The sequence below is a fragment of the Salvelinus namaycush genome, chromosome 21 (assembly GCF_016432855.1).
Source record: "Salvelinus namaycush isolate Seneca chromosome 21, SaNama_1.0, whole genome shotgun sequence".
NCBI lineage: Eukaryota > Metazoa > Chordata > Actinopteri > Salmoniformes > Salmonidae > Salvelinus > Salvelinus namaycush.
In genome coordinates this window covers 17342350-17358896 of record NC_052327.1, presented here as the reverse complement: position 1 = coordinate 17358896, position 16547 = coordinate 17342350, and the positions used below count along the sequence as shown (strand labels likewise).

General features: G+C 44.4%; 1 protein-coding gene across 1 annotated transcript in view; it reads left to right on the top strand.

Annotated features, from left to right (window-relative positions):
• The window catches only part of LOC120066139 (Golgi apparatus protein 1-like), a 50298-nt gene that overhangs the window by 26215 nt on the left and 7536 nt on the right, over positions 1-16547 (top strand). Inside the window, exons 7-24 of the mRNA XM_039017281.1 lie at positions 5221-5407; positions 6816-7030; positions 7262-7383; positions 7530-7631; positions 7930-8083; positions 10233-10370; positions 10618-10704; positions 10817-10879; positions 11474-11587; positions 13670-13758; positions 13852-14062; positions 14245-14382; positions 14828-14951; positions 15379-15521; positions 15635-15736; positions 15850-15957; positions 16064-16184; positions 16378-16484. Of these exons, the coding sequence (XP_038873209.1) occupies positions 5221-5407; positions 6816-7030; positions 7262-7383; positions 7530-7631; positions 7930-8083; positions 10233-10370; positions 10618-10704; positions 10817-10879; positions 11474-11587; positions 13670-13758; positions 13852-14062; positions 14245-14382; positions 14828-14951; positions 15379-15521; positions 15635-15736; positions 15850-15957; positions 16064-16184; positions 16378-16484 (2325 nt within the window). The remainder of the gene's footprint in view (positions 1-5220; positions 5408-6815; positions 7031-7261; positions 7384-7529; positions 7632-7929; positions 8084-10232; positions 10371-10617; positions 10705-10816; positions 10880-11473; positions 11588-13669; positions 13759-13851; positions 14063-14244; positions 14383-14827; positions 14952-15378; positions 15522-15634; positions 15737-15849; positions 15958-16063; positions 16185-16377; positions 16485-16547) is intronic.

The window sequence follows — 16547 nt, the reverse complement described above, 5'->3', positions numbered from 1 at the left end:
AAAATTCATACAACCACTGCACATAATACATTTTTTTTTTTTTAAGCAATGAGGCTGATGCAGCAGATCAGACCGTTTTTAGTTGTATTTCTTCATATTATAAGGTCAACAATGTGCATGGCTGTAGGCTACGCAGGAATGTTCCAAAATACAATTAGTGAGAACACTGATCTCAAAAGTGCATTGCACGCGCCTGTGGTTTCATATGACAGAGATGAAAATATATACACTGCTCAAAAAAATAAAGGGAACACTAAAATAACACATCCTAGATCTGAATGAATGAAATATTCTTATTAAATACTTTTTTCTTTACATAGTTGAATGTGCTGACAACAAAATCACACAAAAATGATCAATGGAAATCAAATTTATCAACCCATGGAGGTCTGGATTTGGAGTCAGACTCAAAATTAAAGTGGAAAACCACACTACATGCTGATCCAACTTTGATGTAATCTCCTTAAAACAAGTCAAAATGAGGCTCAGTAGTGTGTGTGGCCTCCACGTGCCTGTATGACCTCCCTACAACGCCTGGGCATGCTCCTGATGAGGTGGCGGATGGTCTCCTGAGGGATCTCCTCCCAGACCTGGACTAAAGCATCCGCCAACTCCTGGACAGTCTGCGGTGCAACGTGGCGTTGGTGGATGGAGCGAGACATGATGTCCCAGATGTGCTCAATTGGATTCAGGTCTGGGGAACGGGCGGGCCAGTCCATAGCATCAATGCCTTCCTCTTGCAGGAACTGCTGACACACTCCAGCCACATGAGGTCTAGCACTGTCTTGCATTAGGAGGAACCCAGGGCCAACCGCACCAGCATATGGTCTCACAAGGGGTCTGAGGATCTCATCTCGGTACCTAATGGCAGTCAGGCTACCTCTGGCGAGCACATGGAGGGCTGTGCGGCCCCCCAAAGAAATGCCACCCCACACCATGACTGACCCACCGCCAAACCAGTCATGCTGGAGGATGTTGCAGGCAGCAGAACGTTCTCCACGGCGTCTCCAGAATCTGTCACGTCTGTCACGTGCTCAGTGTGAACCTGCTTTCATCTGTGAAGAGCACAGGGCGCCAGTGGCGAATTTGCCAATCTTGGTGTTCTCTGGCAAATGCCAAACGTCCTGCACGGTGTTGGGCTGTAAGCACAACCCCCACCTGTGGACGTCGGGCCCTCATACCACCCTCATGGCGTCTGTTTCTGACCGTTTGAGCAGACACATGCACATTTGTGGCCTGCTGGAGGTCATTTTGCAGGGCTCTGGCAGTGCTCCACCTGCTCCTCCTTGCACAAAGGCGGAGGTAGCGGTCCTGCTGCTGGGTTGTTGCCCTCCTACGGCCTCCTCCACGTCTCCTGATGTACTGGCCTGTCTCCTGGTAGCGCCTCCATGCTCTGGACACTACGCTGACAGACACAGCAAACCTTCTTGCCACAGCTCGCATTGATGTGCCATCCTGGATGAGCTGCACTACCTGAGCCACTTGTGTGGGTTGTAGACTCCGTCTCATGCTACCACTAGAGTGAAAGCACCGCCAGCATTCAAAAGTGACCAAAACATCAGCCAGGAAGCATAGGAACTGAGAAGTGGTCTGTGGTCACCACCTGCAGAACCACTCCTTTATTGGGGGTGTCTTGCTAATTGCCTATAATTTCCACCTTTTGTCTATTCCATTTGCACAACAGCATGTGAAATTTATTGTCAATCAGTGTTGCTTCCCAAGTGGACAGTTTGATGTCACAGAAGTGTGATTGACTTGGAGTTACATTGTGTTGTTTAAGTGTTCCCTTTATTTTTTTGAGCAGTGTATTTGTTTAGCACTTTTGAAATGTACAACGTCAGAAATCAGAACATGGGCCGTTCTTAGTGTTCTCCCGATATACCAAGTCAGAACAGTAGGATAAATAAAGGGGGCATATAAGCAGACAATGAAATCTCTTACAATATTCAATGATGACATTTCTCTAAAACAGATTATAGGCTACATGTGCACCACCAAGTGCAAGTGAAATTAATAGACCAAATTATTAGGGTGAGGCACATGGGCGACTAACATCTTACTACACAACATAGTATTTATTTTTTAGCTACAGTATACATATCTCGCTGGCATATCATTTATACAGCAGCATACAATACCTTTTTTGTACTCACTTGAACAGTAAGGTGGCGCCGCGGTCCTTTGTGGGCAAATATTGTCATCAAAGTCTGGCATTCTCTGGACTTATGGTGCTGTCAACACAACTGGGAACTCAGGGAAAAAAAACAAGGTCGAATCATAATGACGTCATAGATTTTTCAGGTTGTACCTCCCATTCGTTCTATTCTGGTTAGATCCAGTTTGCGCTGTTCTGTGAAGGGAGTAGTACACAGCGTTGTACTGGATCTTCAGTTTCTTGGCAATTTTCTCGCATGGAATAGCCTTTATTTCTCAGAACAAGAATAGACTGACGAGTTTCAGAAGAAAGTTATTTGTTTCTGGCCATTTTGAGCCTGTAATCGAACCCACAAATGCTGATACTCAACTAGTCGAAAGAAGGACAGTTTTATTGCTTCTTTAATTAGCACAACAGTTTTCAGCTGTGCTAACTTAATTGCAAAAGGGTTTTCTGATGATCAATTATCCTTTTAAAATTATAAACTTGGATTAGCTAACACAACGTGCTGTTGGAACACAGGAGTGATGGTTGCTGATAATGGGCCTCTGTACGCCTATGTAGATATTCCATAAAAAATCAGCCGTTTCCAGCTACATCATTTACAACATTAACAATGTCTACACTGTATTTCTGATCAATTCAATGTTATTTTAATGGACCAAAAATGTGCATTTCTTTCAAAAACAAGGACATTTCTAAGTGACCCCAAACTTTTGAACGGTAGTGTATATATTTTTACATTGCTTGCAAACGGATATGTGACATGTATTAATGCCAAAATTACATGTATAACAGGCAAGCACCAATTTTTTTTATTTAAATTTTTTATTTTTTATTGCAAAAAAGGTGGCGCTCAAAACAGGTGGGGCTCTGAATGACGGGTCGCCACTGGCCTGTGTGGTGCGCAACAGGCACTGTCCTTCACGCTCCGGTCTTGTGACGATTTGATCTGAATGAACCGTGCGAGTATGTCGAAAGAATCAAGCCTTTAGACCCCTTCAAACTCAACTCTGGACCATGAAGCCAGTTCCACTGCTTGCTTCATTGTTCCCCTCTAATCAGGGACTGATTCAGACCTGGGGCACCAGCTGTATGCAATTAATTATCAGGTAGAACCGGACATCGTAGGGCAATAGTTGAATACCCCTGCTTTAGACGTTAAATGTTAATTATTCTTTATTATATTTGTCAAAATGACTTGTTAAGCCTATATTTATGTAGGTAAATAAAAAGTGTCATTAAAGTTTGGCTACATTTTCTGCCACTTCCCTCGTCAGCATCGATTTGGACACAAAGCTATAGCCAATAGCATATGCATATCACCTACACTTTGACATGTAGGCTTTTTTATTTATATACATGAAAAATGTATTTGAATATTATTCCAATGTTGGCCTTGATCCATCTGAGTAATTGTTTGAAATGTATTCTGAACAAAAATATATAAACGCAACATGTAAAGTGTTGGTCCCAGGTTTCATGAGCTGAAATGAAAGATCCCAGAAATGTTCCATATGCACAAAAATATAATTTCTCAAATTTTGTGCACAAATTTGTTTACATCCATGTTAATGAGCATTTCTCCTTATCCAAGATAATCCATCCACCTGACAGGTGTGGCATATCAAGAAGCTGATTAAAACTCATTATCATTACACTGGTGCAGCTTGTGCTGGTGAAAATAAGTGTGCAATTTTGACACACAACACAATGCCACAGATGTTTTGAGGGAGCGTGCAATGCTGACTGCAGGAACGTCCACAAGAGATGTTGCCAGAGAATAGAATTAGCATTTCTCTACCATAAGCCAGCTTAGAGAATTTTTGAGAATTTAGCAGTATGTCCATCCAGCCTCACAACCACAGACCAAGTGTCACCACGCCAGCCCAGGACCTCCACATCCGGCTTATTCATCTGCGGGAGCATCTGAGACCAGCCACCAAGACAGCTGATGAAACTGAGGAACATTTCTGTCTGTAATAAAGCCTTTTCATGGGGGAAAACTCATTCCGATTTGGCTGGGCCTGGCTCACCAGTGGGTGGGCATGGCTGCTCCTCGGCCCAGTCATGTAAAATCCATAGATTAGGTCCTAATAAATGTATTTCAATTGACTGATTTCCTTATATGAACTGTAACTCAGTAAAATTGTTGCATGTTGCGTTTATATTTTTTGTTTAGTGTATATATTCTTGTCCACTTAATTTATTTTATTTACTCGTCCCAGACAAGGACAAACGTTAATGTTGAGCCCTGCAAAATGTGTAGAATTGCAGGAAACTAGCTTTAAAGTAACTGACCAGTGAAAAAGTAACTGCCCAGTTAACGCATACTCAAATAATGTTGTTGACTCGTCCTATAAAGTATAAATTGGAGAAAAAAAACTTCAAAAACCAGCCCACACCATTCTGTTGTTGAGGTACGCCCACACCATTCTGTTGAGGTACGCCCACACCATTCTGTTGTTGAGGTACGCCCACACCATTCTGTTGTTGAGGTACGCCCACACCATTCTGTTGTTGAGGTACGCCCACACCATTCTGTTGTTGAGGTACGCCCACACCATTCTGTTGTTGAGGTACGCCCACACCATTCTGTTGTTGAGGAACGCCCACACCATTCTGTTGTTGAGGTACGCCCACACCATTCTGTTGTTGAGGTACGCCCACACCATTCTGTTGTTGAGGAACGCCCACACCATTCTGTTGTTGAGGTACGCCCACACCATTCTGTTGTTGAGGTACGCCCACACCATTCCAACAAAGAAAAGCTGCTTTTTAACATTTTTGGGAAATAACTGTTTCACTGCTATTGTAAGTAATTATAGAAATCTGAAACACTGGGCAGTTACTTTAAAACAGCAAAATGTTGTCTCTGTGGCCAAGAGGAGGGCCTCTAAAATTTTGGGTGGAGGCAGCGCCATTGGCAATGACCACTACCACGCCCACAAATCCTAGGGGAAAAACTGGAATGTCTGTTCTGGTCAATCTATTTTCGTTCTTCTGGCCATTAGTCAATAAGTCAGAGTGATTGTGACCAGAGTTGTTGTGGCTGTCCTCCACAGTGCAGAGATGCTCTGACCACTCGTCAGAAGCTGATTGCCCAGGACTACAAGGTGAGCTACTCCCTGGCCAAGGCCTGCAAGACGGACCTGAGGAAGTACCGCTGCAGCGCGGACACAAACATGCCCCGCGCCCGAGAGGCCCGCCTCTCCTACCTGCTACTCTGTCTGGAGTCTGCCGTACACAGAGGTTGGGCTGGCTCTTGTCTTCCTAACCTATATCTGTGTGTCCACCTGTTCTATCTCTTATGTTTTGTAAATGTACAGTACCAGTCAAAAGTTTGGACACACCTACTCATTCCACTTTAAAAAATAAAAAAAAATGTATAAACTATTTTCTACATTGTAGTAGAATAGTGGAGACACCAAAACTATTAAGTAACAAAAAAAGTGTTAAACAAATCTAAATATGTTTTATATTTTAGATTCTTCAAAGTAGCCAACCTTTGCCTTGATGACAGCTTTGCATACTCTTGCCATTTTCTCAACCAGCTTCATTAGGTAGTCACCTGGAATGCTTTTCCAATGGTCTTGAAGGAGTTCCCACATATACTGAGCACTAGTTGGCTGCTTTTCCTTCACTCTGCGGTCCAACTCATCCCAAACCATCTCAATTGGGTTGCGGTCGGGTGATTGTGGAGGCCAGGTCATCTGATGCAGCACTCCATCACTCTCCTTGTTTTGGGTCATTGTCCTGTTGGAAAAACAAATTATAGTCCCACTAAGAGCAAACCAGATGGGATGGCGTATCGCTGCAGAATGCTGTGGTAGCCATGCTGGTTAAGTGTGCCTTGAATTCTAAATAAATGACTGACCGTGTCACCAGCAAAGCACCATCACACCACCTCTTCCATGTTTCACGGTGGGAACCACACACGCGGAGATCATCCGTTCAGAGCCAGTTTCATCATAGCGCTTGATGGTTTTTGCAACTGCACTTGAGGAAACAGTTCAAAGTTCTTGTAATGTTTCACATTGACTGACCTTCATGTCTTAAAGTAATGATGGACTGTCATTTCTCTTTGCTTATTTGAGCTGTTCTTGCCATAATATGGACTTGGTCTTTTACCAAATAGGGCTATCTTCTGTATTCCACCTCTACCTTGTCACAACACAACTGATTCGCTCAAACACATTAAGAAGGAAAGAAATTCCACAACTTGACTTTTAACAAGGCACACCTGTTCATTGAAATGCATTCCAGGTGACTACCTGGTTGAGAGAATGCCAAGAGTGTGCAAAGCTGTCATGAAGGCAGAGGGTGGCTAATTTGAAGAATCTCAAATCTATATATATATTTTTAACACTTGGTTGGTTACTACATGATTCCATGTGTTATTTCATAGTTTTGACGTCTTCACTAATATTCTACATTGTAGAAAATAGAAATAAAGAAAAACCCTGGAATGAGTAGGTGTGTCCAAACTTTTGACTGGTACTGTATATCTGCCTTTGGAGTACAAAACTCTCAGATGGTGTCACTCTGGTGTTACTTTTAGTGTTTTTCTCTTCAGTTAATGAAATTAAATGTCTTTCAAGTGCCCTACTTGCAGTTCCTGCATGACATTTTCTGACGTCTTTGTGTGTGTGTGTTCTAGGTCGTACGGTGAGCGGTGAATGTCAGGGGGAGATGTTGGACTACAGGAGGATGTTGATGGAGGACTTCTCTCTGAGCCCAGAGATTGTGCTGCATTGCCGTGGGGAGATCGAGGCCCACTGCTCCGGACTCCACCGCAAGGGACGCACCCTGCACTGTTTGATGAGGGTAGGCCGAGGAGACCTGGGCGCCATCGACAACCTCTGCCAGAAAGCTGTGAGTTCAGTTCACCTACAAAATCTCACCATAGATATTAGGAGATGAGTTATCAAGACTGAGATTAAGGGCACAATCATTAAGTTTGGAGCTTTAAAGAGCAGCCATGGACCAGAACGAAAATAGACATACTGTACTGTATCCTCTTCAAATAATGTTTTTTTCCCCCAACTTTTATTGCTATCGATTGATTGGATGTTATTGACCCCCCCCCCCCCCCCCCCCCCACAGCTCCAGACTTTGATCCAGGAGGCAGACCCTGGGGCAGACTACCGTATCGACCGGGCCCTGAACGAAGCCTGTGAGTCTGTTATCCAGACTGCCTGCAAACACATCCGCAGCGGGGACCCCATGTGAGTCACCAAAATCTTCCACTCCCCTGCTCACTTTACATAGATAATAGGAAAGAGAAGTACCAGAACAGTGATTTAAAAAAATATATCATCATTTGTCTGTCATACTTCAGCTCTGGTAATGTGTGTTTGTTGTGATTGTGTAGGATCCTGTCGTGTCTGATGGAGCACCTGTACACAGACAAGATGGTAGAGGACTGTGAACACAGGCTGCTGGAGCTGCAGTACTTCATAGCACGGGACTGGAAGTAAGTGGCAATGCTAGTTTATGGGGATCCTCCACACATATGGGGATCCTCCACACATTCAAAGCCTTTTTAACCACTGTATCGTTAATATAGGAGCCTGACCAGGCTCCATATAAGGGTTTTTATTATGCCTGGTCATTGCATTTTCCTGGTATGTCTTCTTCCTCCATCGTGCTCTTGCTTGCTCGTTGGGGTCAAGGCCGGAGGACTGTAAAACACTGTGACAACTGTTGATGTTAAAAGGGCATTTTAAATGCATTTGATTGACCGTTCCTTACACAAACGTTCTGCCTCCCAGACTGGACCCCATCTTGTATAAGAAGTGCCAGGGCGACGCCTCCCGCCTGTGTCACACCCACGGCTGGAACGAGACCAGCGAGATGATGCCACCCGGCGCCATCTTCTCCTGTCTGTACCGCCACGCGTACCGGACAGAGGAGCAGGGACGGCGGGTAGGATTGCACCCATAGACATACATGCATTCATATTTACATACTGTACTAGTCAAAGGTTTGGACACACCTACTCATTCAAGGGTTTTTATTTATTTTGATGTTTTCTACATTGTAGAATAATAGTGAAGACATCAAAACTATGAAACAACACATGGAATCATGTAGTAACCAAAAAAGTGTGAAACAAATCAAAATATATTTTAGATTATTCAAAGTACCCACTCATTGCCTTGATGACAGCTTTGCACACTTTTGGCATTCTCTCAATCAGCTTCATGAGGAATGCTTTTCCAACAGTCTTGAAGGAGTTCCCACATGTACTGAGCACTTGTTGGCTGCTTTTCCTTCACTCTGCGGTCCAACTCATCCCAAACCATCTCAATTGGTTTGAGGTCGGGGGATTGTGGAGGCCAGGTCATCTGATGCATCACTCCATCACTCTCCTTATTGGACAAATAGCCCTTACACAGCCTGGAGGTGTGTTGGGTCATTGTTCTGTAGAAAAACAAATGATAGTCCCACTAAGCGCAAACCAGATGGGATGGCGTATCGCTGCAGAATGCTGTGGTAGCCATGCTGGTTAAGTGTGCCTTGAATTCTAAATCAATCACTGTCAGTGTCACCATGAAAGCACCATCACACCACCACCTCCATGCTTCACGGTGGGAACCACACACGTGGAGATCATCCGTTCACCTACTCTGCTTCTCACAAAGACACGGCAGTTGGAACCAAAAATTGCAAATGTGTCTGTTACTTGAAGTCTGTGAAGCATTTATTTGGGCTACAATCTGAGGTGCAGTTAACTCTAGTGAACATATTCCCTGCAGCATAGGTAACTCTTGGTCTTCCTTTCCTGTGGCGGTCCTCATGAGAGCCAGTTTCATCATAGCACTTGAGGGTTTTTGCAACTGCACTTGAAGAAACTTTGAAAGTTCTTTGCAGATTGACTGACCTTCATGTTTTAAAGTAATGATGGACTGTTGTTTCTCTTTGCTTATTTGAGCTGTTCTTGCCATAACAATCTGTTAATTGAAATCCATTCCAGGTGACTACCTCATGAAGGTGGTTGAGAGAATGCCAAGAGTGCAAAGCTGTCAAGGCAAAGGGTGGCTACTTTGGAGAAACTCAAATATAATATATATTTTGATTTGTTTAACACTTTATTGGTTACTACATGATTCCATATGTGTTATTCCATAGTTTTGAGGTATTCACTATTCTACAATGTAGAAAATAGTAAAAATAGAGATACCCTAGAATGAGTAGGTGTGTCCAAATCGTATGTCTTTATATACTCATGATTGACTGCTGCGTACTGCACACAGGAAACGCATCAGTGCCTAATGTAGAGGAATAGTGATATAGATTTACTTACAATAATCACATAAAGAACTATTGTCTGAAGTGATCTTAGACCTTTAGAAATACCGTAAATCTGTCCTCAGTACATCCTGAAAGTGTTGTCCTTTTTAAAAGGGGAATGCAGTGGAACAAACAGGAAAACAAGGTTACATTGTAAGTAAGTTCAGTGATGATGATGATTATCGTGATGTGATTGGGTTCTGATTCCTGAAGATGATTCTGGTCAAAATGAGGGAAAATGTGGGATTTTTTTTGTTGCTGTCGAATGTCAATTTGAACACATTGCTGAAAATGTAATTATATAGCTTATCACTTGATGTATCCATGTGCACCTTTACATGTTGAATGTGGCATTGGTGTCAGAAGTGGAATTAGGTAATGTACTGGTCTCTGTACTCGGGAATGATCTTCAGCCTTGCAATGAAAATAACAATAATCTTTGAATATTTGACTGGAATGGTTGCTTGGTGACATTGACAATGTTGGGATAATGTCTTAATGTGATCACCCAATCAATATACTGAAGGTACACTACAAGCAAAAGTATCATTCATTTTGATTGGACATTCCATTAGCATTGATGCTTGCTTGTCTCGTCTTGGGCTCCAATGTCCCCCATTGCCTGGTTGTCGCTTGTCCTGCATCCTCAACAGGGTTGGCCTCAATTCCATTTGAATTCAGGAAGTAACCTGACTTGTAATTGACTGAATTGTAAGGGAATTGACCCCAACCCTGATCCTGAGTACTATAATGTTGGGTTCTATTCTTTGATATTTCCTAGCTGTCTCGGGACTGTAAAGTGGAGGTGCAGCGTATCCTCCACCAGAGGGCGCTGGATGTGAAGCTGGACCCGGAGCTGCAGAGGCGCTGTATGACCGACCTGGGGAAGTGGTGCAGTGAGAAGGCAGAGTCTGGACAGGTACTGGATGAGACCACCTGCTGTCTGTCTCACACAATTCTTATCACTTGCATATTAAACCATATCATCTATTTATTGTAGCCTGTAACTGCTGGCGTGATCATTTTTCTTTAGAATGCTTTGTACTCGTTAACTATAACATGTGGTCAACCATGTTGGGCTTAGATCAGGGGTACAGTAATAATTGCATAACCAAGGTGTATGTTTTCTGTATTGAAGTCTGACATGGTATTTTTGGGTGTTCCAGGAGCTGGACTGTCTACAGGACCACCTAGAAGACCTGGTGTCAGAGTGCAAAGATGTGGTGGGCAACCTGACTGAACTGGAGTCTGAGGTAAGAAAGGAGTACCAGGGACACATTGACTGGTTGCTCTGTGTGAGGAACTGGCTGTGGTAAACTATGGTTGGTCACATGGTAAAAGGATGTTCTTCTCTCCTCCCACCAGGACATTCAGATTGAGACACTGCTGATGCGAGCCTGTGAGCCAGTCATCCAGTCCTACTGTCACGTGAGTCCTACCTCTACCCCAGCGATGAGCTCTCTCTCAGGGCTATTCATACCACCAACCCCCCCCTTCAATTTCACTACCAATGACAGGGATATCTATCCTGCCAAGAGTCTAGAATTTCAAATGATCCATAATTAAAAAAGAAATGTGAGTTATAGATCTGTTGTTCTCGTTGAAAGCAAGTCAAAGAAGCGGTAGATCTGTTCTATGTGCGTTATTTCCATTCTTCCCGTTTTAAGTGTAGTTTGTGTTCTTTCTGTTTTGTAGCCCAGCTTCAAACAGCTGACAATGCTATATTTCTGGTTATGGAAAATATATTTCACAGCAGTTTAGATGGTACAATGATTCTCTACACTATACTTGCATGTTTTGTCACAAACTGAAACTAGGCGAACTATTTGAATTTTAGTAACCAGGAAATGGCGGAACGATTTCTACATACTGCATCTTCAACTGATTTCACTGATTCTTATAAGGACAAGAGACATACTGTATTTCAATGGCTTTGTATTCTGACTCTAACAGTACTCAAACTTTTTTCCTTATGGTCTTTGGCTCCTGACCACTTTCTATTTCTCTCACTCTCTCTCCCAGGAGATGGCAGATAACCAGATCGACACGGGGGATCTGATGGAGTGTCTGGTGCAGAACAAACACCAGAAGGAGATGAACGACAAGTGTGCCGTGGGCGTCACACACTTCCAGCTGGTGAGTCTCTGTGGCCCAACTCCAAATATACTCCCAGCACTGTTGTATTTTATTTGTCTTTATTTTATTTCACCTTTTATTTAACTAGGCAAGTCAGTTAAGAACAAATTCTTATTTACAATGACGGCCTACCAAAAGGCCTCCTGCGGGGACGGGGGCTGGGATTAAAAATATAGGATAAAACACACATCACGACAAGAAACCTAAGACGACAACAACAGCATGGCAGCAACACATAGCAGCATGGTAGCAATATAGCATGGCAGCAGCACAACATGGTATCAGCACAAAACATGGTACAAATCTTATTTGGCACAGACAACAGCATAAAGGGCAAGAAGGTAGAGACAACAATGCATCACACGAAACAGCGAAAACTGTCAGTAAGAGTGTTCATAATTGAGTCTGAATGAGGAGAGACAGACAAAAACTCTCCAGTTTGAGTGTTTGTTGCAGCTCGTTCCAGTCGCTAGCTGCAGCGAACTGAAAAGCAGAGTGACCCTGGGATGTATGTGCTTTGGGGACCTTTAGCAGGAAGGGTGTTGTATGTGGAGGATGAGGGTTGCAGTAGATATCTCAGATAGGGGGGAGTGAGGCTTAAGAGGGTTTTATAAATAAGCATCAACCAGTGTGTCTTGTGACTGGTATACAGAGATGACAGTTTACAGAGGAGTATAGAGTGCAGTGATGTGTCCTATAAGGAGCGTTGGCGGCAAATCTGATGGCCGAATGGTAAAAAACATCTAGCCGCTCGAAAGCACCTACCGCTCTATAAATTAAGGACCCGTAATCTAGCATGGGTAGGATGGTCATCTGAATCAGGATTAGTTTGGCAGCTGGGGTGAAAGAGGAGCGATTACGATAGAGGAAAACAAGTCTAGATTTAACTTTAGCCTGCAGCTTTGATATGTGCTGAGAGAAGGACAGTGCACCGTCTAGCCATACTCTCAAGTACATGTATGAGGTGACTACCTCAAGCTCCAAACCCTCAGAGGTAGTAATAACACCTGTGGGAAGAGGGGCATCTTCTTACCAAACCAAGGTTAAGGGTAGAGAACAAGGTTAAGGTTAAGGGTAGAGCAAGGTTAAGGGTAGAGAACTTGTTGGACACTAAGAAAGCTTTGTTGTAGAGCGTTTAACACAAAATCCGGGGAGGGGCCAGCTGAGCATAAGACTGTGTCATCTGCATATAAATGGATAAGAGAGCTTCCTACTGCCCGAGCTATGTTGTTGATGTAAATTGAGAAGAGCGTGGGCCACTCACTAGGTGACAGGCTGTGGCTGAGACAGCAGATACACTGCACTCTTTGAGAGGGACACCAATACTCCTTAGCTGACCCACAAGAATGGAATGGTCTACCATATCAAAAGCTTTGGCCAAGTCAATAAAAATAGCAGCACAACATTGCTTTGAATCAATGGTGACATCAATTAGCACCTTTTTAAGGTTGCAGTGACACATCCATAACCTGAGCGTAAACCAGATTGCATATCAGAGAGAATACTATAGACATCAAGAAAGCCAGTCAGTTGATTATTGACAAGTTTTTCCAACACTTTTGATGAACAGGGTAAAATAGAAATTGGCCTATAACAGTTAGGATCCGCTTGATTTCCCCCTTTAAATAAAGAATGCTCTGTGGCTGCCTTCCAAGGAATGGGAACTTCCCCAGAGAGGAGAGACAGGTTTAAAAGGTCAGAGATAGGCTTGGCGATTTATAGCAACCTTTAAAGAAGAAAGGGTCTAAACCATCTGACCCAGATGTTTTTTTTTGGGTCAAGTTTAAGGAGCTCCTTCAACAACTCGGACTCAGTGACCGCCTGCAGGGAGAAACTTTGTAGCGTGGCAGGGGAAAAAGAGGGAGGAGCATCGGGGCTAGTCGCGTTTAGAAGGGGTGGTAGATGAGGAGTTGTTGGACGGGCAAGGAGGCGTGGCCGAGTCAAATAGGACTCCTGATCTGAAACATAATAAGTATGTGTGTGATCCCTGTGAGAATTGAACCCATGCCCTTGACCGTCGATTCACTCCCATTTCTCTGCTCTTTTGTTCTCCTTTTGCTCGTCCCTTCTCTTCCCTCCCAGGTCCAGATTAAAGACTTTCGTTTTTCCTACAAGTTTAAGATGGCCTGCAAAGAGGACGTGCTCAAGCTCTGCCCCAACATCAAGAAGAAGTGAGTGCTGCCTGAGTGAGAACCCGGAACTAGTTGAACAAACTGTCAAGCAAACGTTCTCTCTTTCGCTCCCCTCTCTCTCATTCCCTCCAGGGTGGATGTAGTGCTCTGTCTGAGCACCACGGTGAGGAACGACACTCTGCAGGACATGAAGGAGCAGCGTGTGTCTGTCAAGTGTCGTAAGCAGCTGAGGGTGGAGGAGCTGGAGATGTCTGAGGATATCCGTCTGGAGCCTGAGCTCTACGACTCCTGTAAGCAGGACATCGGGCGGCTGTGCCAGAACGTGGCCTTTGGAAACGCACAGGTCAGTATTATTAATGCATGTTCTAAACACATTCCTCTCCATCTGATTCCCATCAGCCTGACGACAGCCTCGCTTCTCAGTCATGCCCTAGACAAAAGCGTTTAGCAACGGTAATATTTCTACATGAGAATGATTGACGAGGATGACTATGACGATGAAGACGAGTGCCCTCTCTGTAATAGGTGATCGAGTGTCTGAAGGAGAACAAGAAGCAGCTGACCCAACGCTGTCACCACAAGGTGTTTAAGCTGCAGGAGGTAGAGATGATGGACTCAGAGCTCGACTACCAACTCATGAGGGTCTGCAAGCCGATGATCCGGGTATGTACTTTTTCACTGCGTCGTTTTAGCACACAAGAACACAGGTCCAAAGACAAGGCAAATGCAAGGAATGTAAGGAAGTCTTCAACAATATAGTTATGCTCGAAGGCGCCTCAATCAAACCATGATTGCTGATTGCATTGGGTCTGAAATTAAATTTGAGTGTATTTTGTATAATTATAATTTTCTGAAAAAGAGGTTCCTGGCAGTTAGTAAAACTGTCAGACAGACAGGATGACTGTGGCTTGTGGTGCCTGTTGGTCTCTCCCATGCGTATTCTCTTCCAGTGTTTTTATAGTCCGGGATTCTTACAAGAGAAAAGCTGCATGGTCTATGGCTCCCATGCAGTGAATGTCATTTATAATAACAACCAGCGTTTCGACAGCTACGCTGCCTTCATCAGGGTTCTATCTGAGTTTCATAGTGTTGTCTCTGTCTCTACCAGCGGTTCTGCACTGAGGCTGATGCCAAGAACATGCTGCAGTGTCTGAAACAGAACAAGAACTCTGAACTGATGGATCCCAAGTGTAAACAGATGATCACCAAGAGACAGATCACACAGAACACGGGTAGATACTGAACACACACACACACACACACACACACACACACACACACACACACACACACACACACACACACACACACACACACACACACACACTATAGCTCACAATCAGAGGAGGCTGGTGGGACAAGCTATAGGAGGGCGGGCTCATTCTAATGGCTGGAATGGAATTAATGGAACGGTATCAAACATATGGAAACCACATATTTGACTCCGTTCCATTTCTGCCATTCTAGCAATTACAATTAGCCTGTCCTCCTCTAGCTCCTCCCACTAGCCTCCACTGCTCACAATCTAAGCAGAGATTATGGCTTCCAGCATGCAAACACAGCACCTCTGTAGCATTACTTCCTATGTCCCATCTGTTCTCACCCGATATCTAACCCCGGGGTTCTCACCCTGTCTCCTCTCCCGTGTGTCCTTTCCAGACTACAGGTTGAACCCGGTGCTGAGGAAGTCGTGTAAGGCTGACATCCCGAAGTTCTGCCAGAGCATCCTGAACAAGGCTACAGAGGACAGCGAGCTAGAGGGACAGGTCATCTCCTGTCTCAAACTCAAATACGCCGACCAGGTCAGAATGCACTGGATTAATGGTTGTTTTTTACTACCGTGTTGAGGCGTTTTTCTATTTTTTTTAATATGTCTCTATGGATGTGTGTACTAAACGCGTAATGTTGTCCACAGCGTCTGTCGCCTGACTGTGAGGATCAGATTAGGGTTATCCTGCAGGAGTCAGCTCTGGACTACAGACTGGACCCTCAGCTGCAGCTGCACTGCACTGATGAGGTGAGTAGGCTGCCCGGTCCTGCACAATACTATTTCTGCTGTTTACGCACGTTATTAAGGTTTTTTTTCACATTGGGGAAGTCACTGAGTTAACACACGCGTCTGTGTGTCAGATCTCTCGGCTGTGTCCAGAGGAGGCTGCGGCCCAGGAACAGACGGGTCAAGTAGAGGAGTGTCTCAAAGTCAACCTGCTCAAGATCAAAGTGGAGGGCTGCAAGAAGGTGGGTGGTTCTCATCTCCTCGAATGTAACAGTGTTCCGCTTTCTGGGAGTCAAGCGTCTGACAAAATGCCTCCCTTCTTCACGCCTTTCTCTGTTTTCTCTGCAGGAGGTGTTGAACATACTGAAGGAGAGTAAGGCAGACATCTTTGTGGACCCTGTCCTCCACACAGCCTGTGCTCTGGACATCAAACATCACTGTGCTGCCATCCCACCAGGACGAGGACGCCGTGAGTAACGCACACGGTCAATTTGTATACACACCTCTGTCCATCGTACACACATCTCTTACCGCTTTGGCCCTTTTTCCTGTTGGAGCTAGAAACAGGAGCATTTCGCTGCACCTGCGATAACATCAGCAAAATATGTGTACACAACCAATAAAGTTTGATTACCTGACAGTGTGCGTTGGTTCCTCCTCAGAGATGTCCTGTCTGATGGAGGCTCTGCAGGACAAGAGGGTGCGTCTGCAGCCAGAATGTAAGAAGAGACTGCAGGACCGTATCGACATGTGGAGCTACGCTGCCAAGGTGAACAAGACACACACACACACACACACACACACACACACACACACACACACACACACACAC